Source organism: Schistocerca serialis, chromosome 10 (assembly GCF_023864345.2).
Source record: "Schistocerca serialis cubense isolate TAMUIC-IGC-003099 chromosome 10, iqSchSeri2.2, whole genome shotgun sequence".
Classification (NCBI taxonomy): Eukaryota; Metazoa; Arthropoda; class Insecta; order Orthoptera; family Acrididae; genus Schistocerca; species Schistocerca serialis.
The window spans coordinates 176,949,442-176,962,252 of record NC_064647.1 but is presented as its reverse complement, the minus strand read 5'-3'; the positions used below and the strand labels follow the sequence as shown (position 1 = coordinate 176,962,252).

The window sequence follows — 12,811 nt, the reverse complement described above, 5'->3', positions numbered from 1 at the left end:
AAAGCTTCGACACATTAACCTGGAAAAGATTATTTGAAATATGAAATGGTCCAAAAAGCAACTTGTATCACAAGAAGATAAGATTCAATAAAATTAAATTAAAGAAACGAAACTTCAGAAAGTTCGTAAGAGGAAAGATGTAAATGCAAAGATATTCTTAGTTGGCTGTCAGTTGGCTGAAAAAAAAAGAAACAAAGTTCAGAGATGCACTTATTTAGTAATATGTCCAGTTTGACGATATTACTTGAATAGAAATTATTTGCACAAAGATAAACAGGAAGGAAATATTCTATCCTTATAGATGCTTAATATTTACAAAAATAACTCGTAGTAAATATTTTGGAAAAGAAAGGAAAGAAGATATAAATGACATTTACTTTATATTGAAACAAAACAGAGATAAAACAGTCGTGGCTAAACTTGTATCGCTGACTCAGTGTTAAATTATCTCTTTGGTTTAAGTGGTCGACCATATTCCACAATTGAAGAAGATGCTTTACCATGTGCATTGTAAAATACCATAAGTAAAAGAAATTTCTTAAGCAATAGGTTTACCCCAAACTAATTTACATTGTTTGATAGGTGGTTGTTGTGTTTTAGGTCCACCTAGGAGATTAATCATTTCGTAATATGAGCCTACTCAAGAATGGGATACAATCCATTGACTTTAACCAACGATGTCAGAATTTGCCAGAGATGATTTATTACACTGATTTGACAGCAAAGACGAGTGTGCATAAACAAGGAATGCAGGAGAGAAAACATGGTAGACATATATGACATCCATTAATATTTCGAACAGAATGTCAAGGATATCCCTTGTTTCAGTCCTGTACTTCCATAAAAACATAAAGAAAAAAAGGAATAGAAATAACAATAGCATGGAATACCGCAGTTGCATGTATATGAGTTGTATCTCGAACTTCAGTCGATTTGTATAGGTTAACTGCAGTATGGGATACAAATTTACCACACGTCGATTTCTTCGTTTTCATTAGTATTAGTATCTTATTCTTCAGTTGATCTGTATATGTCAACTGAAGTGCAGGATACAAATTTTACGTATTTCGGCCTTTTCGCCGTCAATAGTGCTAGTACAGACTCGAAAAAAGCGTAGTGATACTTGAACTAGAAAAGGGAAAAAGAGCAACAACTTCAAAATTTGTTTTCTGTACTGCAGACGAACCCATACTTAACACAGAACAGTGTAATATGACAAAGAAACACATCAAAATAGACAAATTCAGTACAACATAAAAAGTAGAAAACTAAACTTACCATACACAAACTCCACCATAAAAAATCAAAGCTTGCCTTGAAGGATGTCAAGAAAAATAACATACACAAGGACACAAAATCACGAAAAAACACACATACTTACAAAAATATAAACCCAGAAGTTCACATCAACGAAATGAAGTGAAATAATAGGAATAAAATAAACAGAAGTAAATTACCTAACAAAAGAAAATGAAGATCGATGGATCAACTGCAGAAAAATCCAAATCGATATTTAACCAAACAGATCAAATCCACCTTTTCCCCTTAATCATCAGTTACCCACCCCACCTGCCATCCCAACCTGTAATTAACATACAAACTTTGGACTATACATTTGCCTAACAGTTTTAAGGAAACACTTAAATGGACAATATGTATTGGGTGCACTATGTCTCCATGAGTATTCGTCTAAATTGCTCTGTAGAGTCAAAATGCGTCGTTTCTCCCTCCCTACAACAGATTTTATGGCTGACCAATAACCTTCTATGCTAATGGTACAGCAGGCCGCTGTGGCCGAGCGGTTTTAGACGCTTCAGTTCGGAATGGCGCTGCTGCTATGGTCGCAGGTTCGAATCCTGCCTTGGGCATGGATGTATTTGATGTCCATAGGTTAGGTAGGCTTAAGTAGTTCTACGTCTAGGGTACTGATGACCTCAGATGTTAAGTCCCATAGTACGTAGAGCCATTTGAACATTTGAACTAATGGTGCAAATCCCAGTTAATGAAGATCTAAATTCAATGTTATGATTGATGACTAGATGCTGAAAACCCCTATTCCCTAAATGCCTGTATGAAGAAAAACTATGGGAAATAACTACAGAACCCTCTGCAACATGATCTTCAATTAATTTCACCAAAACTTCCTTCATTCAACTAGGAACTGCCTTAAAAACTACATCATCACATTGTGGACCTGAAATTACAGGCTCCCAGATGCATAATCTCACCACAGGTTATCTCCTGTTGTACATTGTTTTGCCAAAAGGAGACTCATCGATTTTGACTATAACACCCGCCCTCCTAAAGGCCTTTTGTACTTTATATATCCCCATAAACTTCCCTACTAAAAGAATACTTTCTGAGACAGTACACTCACATTTTTTTTTATATTCTAATATTTATATAATCTAACATAATATTTTCACCATATTTTGGTTTCATTATGTTGTAATGAAAATTGTACACTTTCATTATATAAATACCTAGAATACTCCTTCCAATATTAATTGGTTAATTGAAGATTATTTTAATTTTCTTCATATCAACTGCTACTACATTTTTTTAAAATACCATTGTATGTTCATAATTTGGTTTAGGAATAGCATGTATATATTTCCTTGGATCTGTTATGATTTTCCATTGTTTTTCCAAACACTGAATTATTCATTAATTTGTAGAAGTCTTTTTCAAAATCGTAGCTGCCATCTTACTCATTTCTCTATTAAAATTAATATATTTTTTCAACCAATCTGATTGTTCAAATGATAAGACTCTATGAATTTTCTTTAATTTTGAACCCAGCCTTAAATATTGTTTAAGATTTCTATAATACACATACTTCTGTTTATTATTTTAAGTTGTTTATAATTTATTTCCTCATTCTGATGCTAATGGTAAGTCTTAACATAAATCATATAATTTTCTTGGATATTCTAAATTAAATTCGAAAATATAACCATATTTGCATTAATTTGGTATTTTAAGTATTTTTGAGCATTAAATTGTTTTTGACCTCTCCACTCGATTTTTTTAAAGGTAAATATTGAGACACTTCCCACCAACATTAGTTATTTTCATCTAAATATGCTATATAATTTGATTCATTTGATAGCTTGTAACTTTCCATATATTTGTTATTTGATTTAGCATATCTTTTAATACTTTGTGAAATTAAACCTAGAATTCCCTTTTCACGAAAAAAACATATCATAAACATGTAATAGTCCAATTTTTGTTATTTTTTACTTAGAATCCCATGCTAATCCTGGAACTGTAAAATACCAAGATTATTGAGGTATACAAGATTTAATACATGTGTTTCTAAAATTTTCGAAAATTCAGCTAAAATTAAAATATTGTATTTATTACATAATTTTGAATATTCATCTAAATTTTAATATTGAATTTTTTCCAACCGGTTTTCGCTCTTTCATAATCATCATCATCATAATCATTCTCAAATAAAAAATTCTTATTTTGGGTAATTTGGTTTCTTGTAATTTTTCTTCAGTGTCCACATATTCATAAGGATAAACTCCTTTTTTAATTACTGAATCTAATTGTTAGCCTTCAAATTATTTTACTATTTCTCTGAAGTATTGTTCTGCAAGATTAGAAAATAATTTACCAATACTTAACGCCATAAATATTAATGTATCTAAAATTTTAAAGTTAATCCATCATCAACTTATTTGCTAAAAGAAATAAATTTTTGTTCATTATTTTGAACTGCATCAGTATCTCAATTATCAGTTGCTATTTCTTGAAGACACAGATTTACATAGTAATTTGTTAAATTATGAATATAAACTGGAATAAATTTATAATTTTGGCAATTAAGATTGCAATCTTCATGCACAAATGCTCTATATTTTCCTGTTAAGTGACAATGATCTCTTACTATCTTTTTTCCAAATTAAAAATCTTTTTCACAAATGTGACAAGTTTCTCTATTTTTATGATTAATTACGTATTCTTTAGTCAATTTCATTGGAACATACCGAATATACATTCTAGAAATTTCTCTTCACTCTATTTCCAACATTTCAACGAATTTTTGTGCTGTATCATTACCTGTGTAAGTAACATGGTTTTTATAATCACCACTAGAATATTTAATGTAGTAACTGAATGAAACTGGAAAATGTTTTTACTATTTTTAATAGAAGATTTTCAGGGTTTGGTTGACACGTTTGAACATCTTTCAATAAACATTCGAAATCTGAATCAATTACGAAAGTAACTCAATGAATGATTATAATTTTTACATTCAATGTTTGTCCCTTAAAAGGCATATCTATTTTTACTTCTATATATTCTTTACAATCGTTTTCATGGATGTCTAATTTTTCTTGTGAATCAAAATATCTTGAACATCTATCACAAAGATAATTTCTACCATTGTGTTTGCTTGTTTGTTTACTGATTAATCTAGATAAATCTTTTAAACAACAATAATGTAAATTATTTTCATTTCGAAGTAAAAGATGATTAACATGTCTTTGTTGATTAATTTGTTTATAATACAGAGGATAAATATTTTCTTCTTATTCAGTAACCCCATCTGCATAGACATTAACTGAAATATTTTATTTCTTTTCAAATTTTGGAATATCTTTTATCTGAAATGAAAAATTAATTTTCTAATTTTCAAAAGTATCATATAATTCTAATCCAATATTTTTATATTTACTAACTCTTTCTGTAGCACATTCTACAGGATATAATGCTGGTATTATTGAATAAAGAAAGTCCTTTTTTCGTTGTTTTTTACATTAAGTACAGATTTTATATGTTTAATTACTTTTGGTACATCGATATGAAAAGAACCAAAAATTAGATTGTGTTTATCATCATTTAAGACTAAATTATCTATATAAAATCAAGACCAATCAGTTTTTTCTTTTACACTTCTTCCATTGAAGTTAGTAGCTTATTTGTTAATGTTTGGTAATAATCTTCTAAATCTGTTGTTCTTAATAAATTTTAATTACATGCCTCAATATCAATACTTATACTTCATTTTGTCTTTTAAAATTACAATAAAATTTTCAGTTAACTTTTAATGGTCTTCTTTGAGTCAAGATATTCTTTAATTTGTTGATTATTTCTTCTTTAATTTGATTTAAAAATTCTTGTGGTTCCACAATATTATCAGATTTACTAATTTCACAAGTTATTATTCTTTATGTGAAAGCAGAACCTTTTCTATAACTTTGTTTAATTGATTTGAAAAAACTTTCATCACCTAGAAAACTAAAATCTGGTAAATTTTTCTGACAACTTTTTGGTTTAATTTCTTGATTTTACCTGGAAGAATGTTTCTAAAATAATAGTCGTTATCGATATTAACACATTTACCAACAGATCTGTTGATAAATGCATTCAATTATTTTTTCAAAGATTAGGATATTTTTTAAATATTTATGTTTACAGATTTTATGAAGATCATTCAAAGATTTTTACTCAAATCTTTATTGTTACTAATTTTAACTTCAGTTCCTTCGATAAGATAAATTATTTCCCTTTTTTAAATTTAGAATAATTTTTATTTTTCGGCTTTTTGATAAACTTCTTTTACAGTTGTCTCGCTTAATTCATTATTTCATTGTTATTACTAATGCCAAGAGAATTTACAATAAATTCAATTGATTGACTTCATCTAAGTTTAGAATAATTCTTCAACTTTTCTTCTTTTCATTGATCAAACTTCATTAATAAATTATAGATTTTAGTTTGCTGTTCTTTATTTCTTTATTCATTTCTTTCCTATTAAAATAATCAATAAAGTCAAATGGATAGTCACATCTGAATAACCATTTTCTTGACATAAATTTTCTAAACCATTTAAACTGAGTCCATACTTTCCGGTGCAATAATTTTCTAAGCTATTTAATAGCTCAGATTTGGTCACCGTTTTTTACACTGTATTTATAGAGAACAAAATTTGTTTTTGTTTATTTAAATGTTTTCAGTTAAATGTACCTTTTGAGATTTTCGGTTTGATGTTTGTTATTTATAAAGAATAAAATTTATTAGATTTGAATTTTTTATAAGAAAATGAGAATTTGGTTTTTTAGATAAAGGGCTAATGAGATTTTTTGGTTCTTACTTATAAGGAATAAAATTAATTAGATTTAAAAATTATTAACTTATGAAATGAGAATTTGATTTTTTGAACATGACAAAACGAGATTCTTTGGTTCTTATTTATAAAGAATCAAACTCATTAGATTTAAAAAAAAATTATTGTGCAAAAGAGAATTTTTTTTTTAATACAGCAAAATGAGACTTTTTGGTTCTTATTTATAAATAATCAAATTTATTAGATTTGAAAATTTTTAAGTGAGGAAATGAGAATTTGGTTATTTGAATATAGGTAAATGAGATTTTTTGGTTCTTATTTATAGAGAATAAAATTTATTAAATTTGAAAATTTTTAAATGAGGTAGTGAGAATTTTGTTTTTCCAGTATGGGCAAATGAGATTTTCTATAATTTTCTATTCTTCTTTTAATTAAATCAAATTTCCTTTTCTATAATTTTCTAAATTGTTTCAAATAGAACAGCTTTGATCGCCATTTTTGTTCCCATTTATTTACGTCGAATTTAATTTTTGGATGTAGGGAAATGAGACTTTTTGGTTGGGAAGCTGCAAAATTGGATTCTTGGTTGACATCCTGCAAATTTGACTCGTAAATCCTCTTTGTGCCAGCCTCTCTTAGACATACTCGCACACCACATGGCTTGGTGACCAGAAGTGATAGTCTATGATGCCTTTTCTTTTCATATCATGACCCTTTTGGTTGTCACCCTCAGCACACTCATGGAACAGCATCGAATATATTCTACATCCTGTTCACTTTTTCTTAATTGCAGGCCACCCTTACATTTCAACAAGAAAACGCCCACCTGCTCATGATGAGAGTTTCTACTGCATTTCTTCATGCTTGCCAAACATCAACTTGGCCAGAAGGAAATCAGATCTCTTTCCAATTGAGAACGTTGGGAGCATGGGATTTTGACATTCTATCGTGCCAGTTTGATAGTTGAGTATGTCATCGCCCAGGAGAACGTCCAACAACTCTTTCAGTCAATGTCAATCCGAATAAATGCTTGCCCGAGGGCCCGAGGAGGACCAATGCATTATTTACTTGTGAAGCTCTTTCTCTTGAATGAACCATCCAATTTTACTGAAATTATAATCACTTATTAGTCTGTACATGCATATCACATTTAGCGATCCATCCCATTCCTATAATTCCTCCATAGTGCGTTGATTTTTCCTTTTGTTTCTTTTTTGTCTTAGTATGTACGTGTAACTAGTCATTAGTGATTGGAAGCAGTTACACACACCAGAAGATTACATAAAGTTTTATCAAGGTAGTCCAAATAACCTTTCACGATATGCTTGCATCAGTTATCTCTTCGATATCTAATTTTTAAACCTCGATTGGTGTCACAGCGTGCAAGACTTCAATCCTTGCTCACAACAGCTTCTGTCTCTCGGGAGAAATTTTTTAACATTGGAGTACAAACTAATCTAATGCTATTACATATGATATACATAATTATTGTATTCATGTCAAGGTACATACTATACATAATATTTTCTGGTTAAATGTAAAGATTATCAATTCTTTTTAGGGTTATAATTGCTGGAGTCGGACACAATGCCGACATCTTCCTCTCCTGTATTTCGTAACAAACGGTGTCTTAATGTTGATACCACTTACCATGCATTGTAGTGCACATGATTTATGGTGTGTTGATCATCTAAGTAAATATCAGCACAACTGTCATATGACAATGCATTGATGCAGTACCCTTCCACCAACTCAGAATGGATTCTTACGGCATTGTTGCCCTTCAAATGCAAAAAACTAGTTTAGCACAAAAAAGTTTATTTTATCAATAGGCAGGGCCATTTTGCTTCTGTACTCCTAGCGGCGTGCAGCGAGACTGGGCATGAAAGAATCCAATGTGTACCAGGTCCATAGACAAGAACCTGCAAACAATTAAAAAATTAATTACATAAATAAATTTTTCATAGGCACAATCAACAACTCTTGATGCCGCCTCGTATATAGACATTTCTTCTATCTTTTAATGCTGGTATGTCCCACAAATGCACTAGCAGTCTTCTCAAACATGGAGCCAGGCCCAAATGATACGAGGCACTCCTTGGGGCACAAAGCTGACAAGTGAGACATGCGCCAGAGATGGCACAACACTAAGATCTCCGCACAGGACGTCTCACAATTATATACCGTCCAGTCAGATTAATGTGAGCAACTGCCAGTGGCCTGAATAACGACTTTCCGGAGCACCACTGAGAGATGTGCAGGAAGAGTGTCAGTGAGGTTCTGGAAGGTAGCGATAGAGATGTGGAGCCATGTGTCCAGTGCTGTTGTAAGTAGGCTGTTTAGGTTTTTATGTTGGTAACGTCATGTAGCGCTCTGTATGAAAATCACTGGCTGTGCTGTGTGCAGTCTGGGGCTGGTTGGCATTGTTGGAATATTCGCTATTGTAGTGTTGGGCAGTTAGATGTGAACTGTACGTAGCGTTGCGCAGTTGGAGGTGAGCCGCCAGCAGTGGTGGATGTGGGGAGAGAGATGGCGGAGTTTTGAGAACGGATGACCTGGACGTGTGTTCATCAGAGACAGTAAATTTGTAAGACTGGATGTCATGGACTGATATATATATTATATATATATTATATATTATATATATATTATGACTTTTAAACACTATTAAGGTAAATACATTGTTTGTTCTCTAACAAAATCTTTCATTTGCTAACTGTGCCTAATAGTAGTTGGTGCCTTCAGTAGTTTGAATCTTTTATTTAGCTGGCAGTATTGGCGCTCGCTGTATTGCAGTAGTTCGAGTAACGAACATTTTTATGAGGTAAGTGATTCATGAAAGGGATAGGGCCATTCTTTTGTAGGGATTATTGAAAGTCAGATTGCGTTGCGCTAAAAAATTGTGTGTCAGTTTAGTGTTGATCTGAATAAGTAAAGAGCGAAATGTCAGAGTACGTTCAGTTCTGCTCAGCTGTTTGAAAATCAAATAACGTAAGAGTTTTATCAGCACAGACATTCATAAATTTTTCTAAGGGGAGGTTTCACTGTTGCCAACTGAGTTACATTTCGCAGGGGAGGATCCGTGGCGCCAACATCCCGATTGAAGTGGTCCCACACGTTGCCGACTGGGATTGAATCAGGGGTGTTTGGTGGCGATAGGGAGGATGCTAAACTCGCCCTGGCGCTCTCCAAATCACGCACGAAACAACACAGCCGGTGACAGGATTCACGAGACCCCTCTCGACGTTGTGCTGAACCCCAAACCTTTACTGTCTGTTAACACAGCATAACATGCAAGGAGATGAAGTGCTACGAACATATTGTCTATTGGCATGAAGTCGAAAAAATATCTGGACACGGTCAGACTGTTATAGGCAATGTGGGATACTCTTCTGCTGCTGATTAATTGATCTCTTTATTTTTCTGCTGTGTTCAGTGAACTAAAGAAACACACTATTTAGAAATGCACTATGCAATAGGAATGAACTACAACTTATCATATTAACTTTTAGGAAAAAAAATATTTTTTAATAGAACAGCGTATCACAAACTGTCATCCATTAGCAGGATGATACACACATTCGGCTTCGAAACGTTCTGTGTCTACTTTCAGTCTACAGAAATAGCGTTACAGAATGGACTACCACGAAATTATCGAAGTGTAGCAGTAGGTATAGGTACGTAACAAGATCCAGTTAATAAAAAAATTTCGTGACACAATGAAGTCAGTACAATCGAAAGAAGCAGAAAAATCAGGCCTTAACAAGTGTGTAAATCTGCAAGTTCTTCACCTTTGGATCTACTGAGTACAGAATTAACATAGCAACAAAACGCATGGAGCAGAAGTTGTCTTAGAATTTGTTTCCTGATTTTCGATGTGCCTGCAAGTGACTCTTTCACAGAAGAGGTAAAAATACTGTCTATAGCGAGATGTATATGTAGTTGTTGACAGAGTGTATCTCCTGCATCCAGTCAAGGGAGTGCTGTCTTGGTTCGATATTTGGCCATTGGGACGGTTGTAGGCATAACTCTAATAAACACCGTCCAGGGCACCAGATGGCAAGATTCCATGAAACGTTTTGACAGTAAATATTAAAAATTGTCTGTAATATCCACAAGCACATTCATAGAGAGTACATGCTACTTTAGTGGGCACATAAATTCTAGCAAGGCAGCGAGGTTTTTTTTTTTTTCATAGTAGAATTTCTACCAACTGCCTGTTTTTAATTTCTGATAATTTGGTTCAGTGATTTAGAACAAGAGGTAATGGTAGTAAACATTCACCCCATTTGTCCCATGCCCGGATGATCATTGTCGGTGACTATATTTGTGACCTGTGGAGAGGTGTCGTTCTCCCAGTGCATGGAAAGGCATGGCGATGGCACACCTGGTGTGGGGAACCGTCTCGGTGTGACTTCAACTCACGCCTGGTGGTGACTGAGGGAACTCTGCTGACACAACGGTACGTCACGGACGTCATGCATCCTCACGTGTCACCTCTAATGATGTAGTAGAGCAGTGCAATTTTTCCTCAGAACAATGCTCGTCCACCCATGGCAAATGTCTGTTTGAAGTGCCTCCGCGATATTGAGGTACTCACGTGTCCAGTGAACTCCCGAGATCTGTTCCCCGATGCAATGTATGTGGGACGAGGTCAGATGTCAACCCACTCCCAATGTCAGCATCCAGGATATGAAGGATCATTTACAACATCTGTTGTCCAGTTTGCCTTAGGAGAGGATACAATCGGCCTTGTAATAAACTTCCCAATCATGTCAGTGCACGTTTCCAATGTCATACGGATAACTGTCTGGATTATTGGCTGATCTGTCCTTGTAACACTAACCAAAACGGCCTTGCTGTGTGGTACTGCGAACAGCTGAAAGCAAAGGGAAACTACAGCCGTAATTTTTCCCGAGGGCATGCAGCTTTACTGTATGGTTAAATGATGATGGCGTCCTCTTGGGCAAAATAATCCGGAGGTAAAGTAGTCCCCCATTCGCATCTCCGGGTGGGGACTACTCAGAAGGACGTCGTTATCAGGAGATACTAAATTGGCGTTCTGCAGATCTGAGCGTGGAATGTCAGATCCCTTAATCGGGCAGGTAGGTTAGAAAATTTTAAAAGGGGAATGGATAGATTTAAGTTAGATATAGTGGGAATTAGTGAAGTTCGGTGGCAGAAGGACCAAGACTTTTGGTCAGGTGAATACAGGATTATGAATACAAAATCATATAGGGGTAATGCAGGAGTAGGTTTAATAATGAGAAAAAAATAGGAGTGCAGGTAGGAAACTACAAACAGCATAGTGCAACGCATTATTGTAGCCAAGATAGACACGAAGTCCACACCTACTAATGTAGTACAAGTATATATGCCAACCAGCTCTGCAGATGACACAGAGATTGATGAAATGTATGATGAGATTAAAAAAAGGTGGGGATTTAAGCAGATGGGACCTGGATAAACTGACAGAACGAGAGGTTGTAGAGAGTTTCAGAGAGAGCATTAGGGAACAATTGACAAGAATGAGGGAAAGAAATACAGTAGAAGAAGAATGGGTAGCCCTGAGAGATAAAATAGTGAAGACAGCAGGCGATCAAGTAGGTAAAAGGACGAGAGCTGGTAGAAATCCTTGGGCACCAGAAGAGATATTGAATTTAACTGATTAAAAGAGAAAATATAAAAATGCAGTAAATGAAGCAGGTAAAAAGAAATACAAACGTCTCAAAAATGAGATCTACAGGAAGTGCAAAATGGCTAAGCAGGGATGGCTAGAGTACAAATGTAAGGAAGTAGAGGCGTATATCACTAGGGGTAAGATAGATACTGCCTACAGGAAAATTAAAGAGACCTTTGGAAAAAAGAGAGCCACTTGTATGAATATCAAGAGCTCAGATGCAAACCCAGTTCTAAGCAAAGAAGGGAAAGCAGAAAGGTGGAAAGAGTATATAGAGGGTGTATACAAAGGCGATATACTTGAGGACAATATTATGGAAATGAAAGAGCATGTAGATGAAGATGAAATAGTAGGTATGATACTGCGTGAAGAGTTTCTCAGAGCACTGAAAGATCTAAGTCGGAACAAGCCCCTGGGAGTAGACTACATTCCATTAGAACTACTGATAGGCTTGGGAGAGCCAGCCCTGAGGAAACTCTACCATCTGGTGAGCAGGATATATAAGACCGGCGAAATACTCTCAGACTTTAGGAAGAATATTATAATTCCAGTCCCAAAGAATGCAGGTGTTGACAGATGTGAAAATTGCTGAACTATCAGGTTAATAAGTCATGGATGCAAAATACTAATACAAATTCTTTAGAGACGAATGGAAAAACTGGTAGAAGCCGACCTCAGGGAAGATCAGTTTGGATTCCGTAGAAATGTTGGAACACGTGAGGCAATATTGACCCTACGACTTATCTTAGAAAATAGATTAAGGAAAGGCAAACCTACGTTTCTGGCACTTGTAGACTTAGAGAAAGCTTTTGACACTGTTGACTGGAATACTCTTTCCAAATTCTTAAGGTGGCAGGGGTAAAATACAGGGAGAGAAAGGCTATTTACAATTTGTACAGAAAGCAGATAGCAATTATAAGAGTCGAGGGACATGAAAGGGAAGCAGTGGTTGGGACAGGAGTGAGACAGGGTTGTAGCCTCTCCCCGATGCTATTCAATCTGTATATTGAGCAAGCAGTAAAGGAAACAAAAGAATAATTCGGAGT

General features: G+C 34.3%; 1 protein-coding gene across 1 annotated transcript in view; it reads left to right on the top strand.

Annotated features, from left to right (window-relative positions):
* Positions 1–7,654, top strand: part of LOC126424641 (uncharacterized) — a 45,759-nt gene extending 38,105 nt beyond the window's left edge. Inside the window, exon 4 of the mRNA XM_050087374.1 lies at positions 7,647–7,654. Within this exon, the coding sequence (XP_049943331.1) occupies positions 7,647–7,654 (8 nt within the window). The remainder of the gene's footprint in view (positions 1–7,646) is intronic.
* Positions 7,655–12,811: the final 5,157 nt, after the last annotated feature.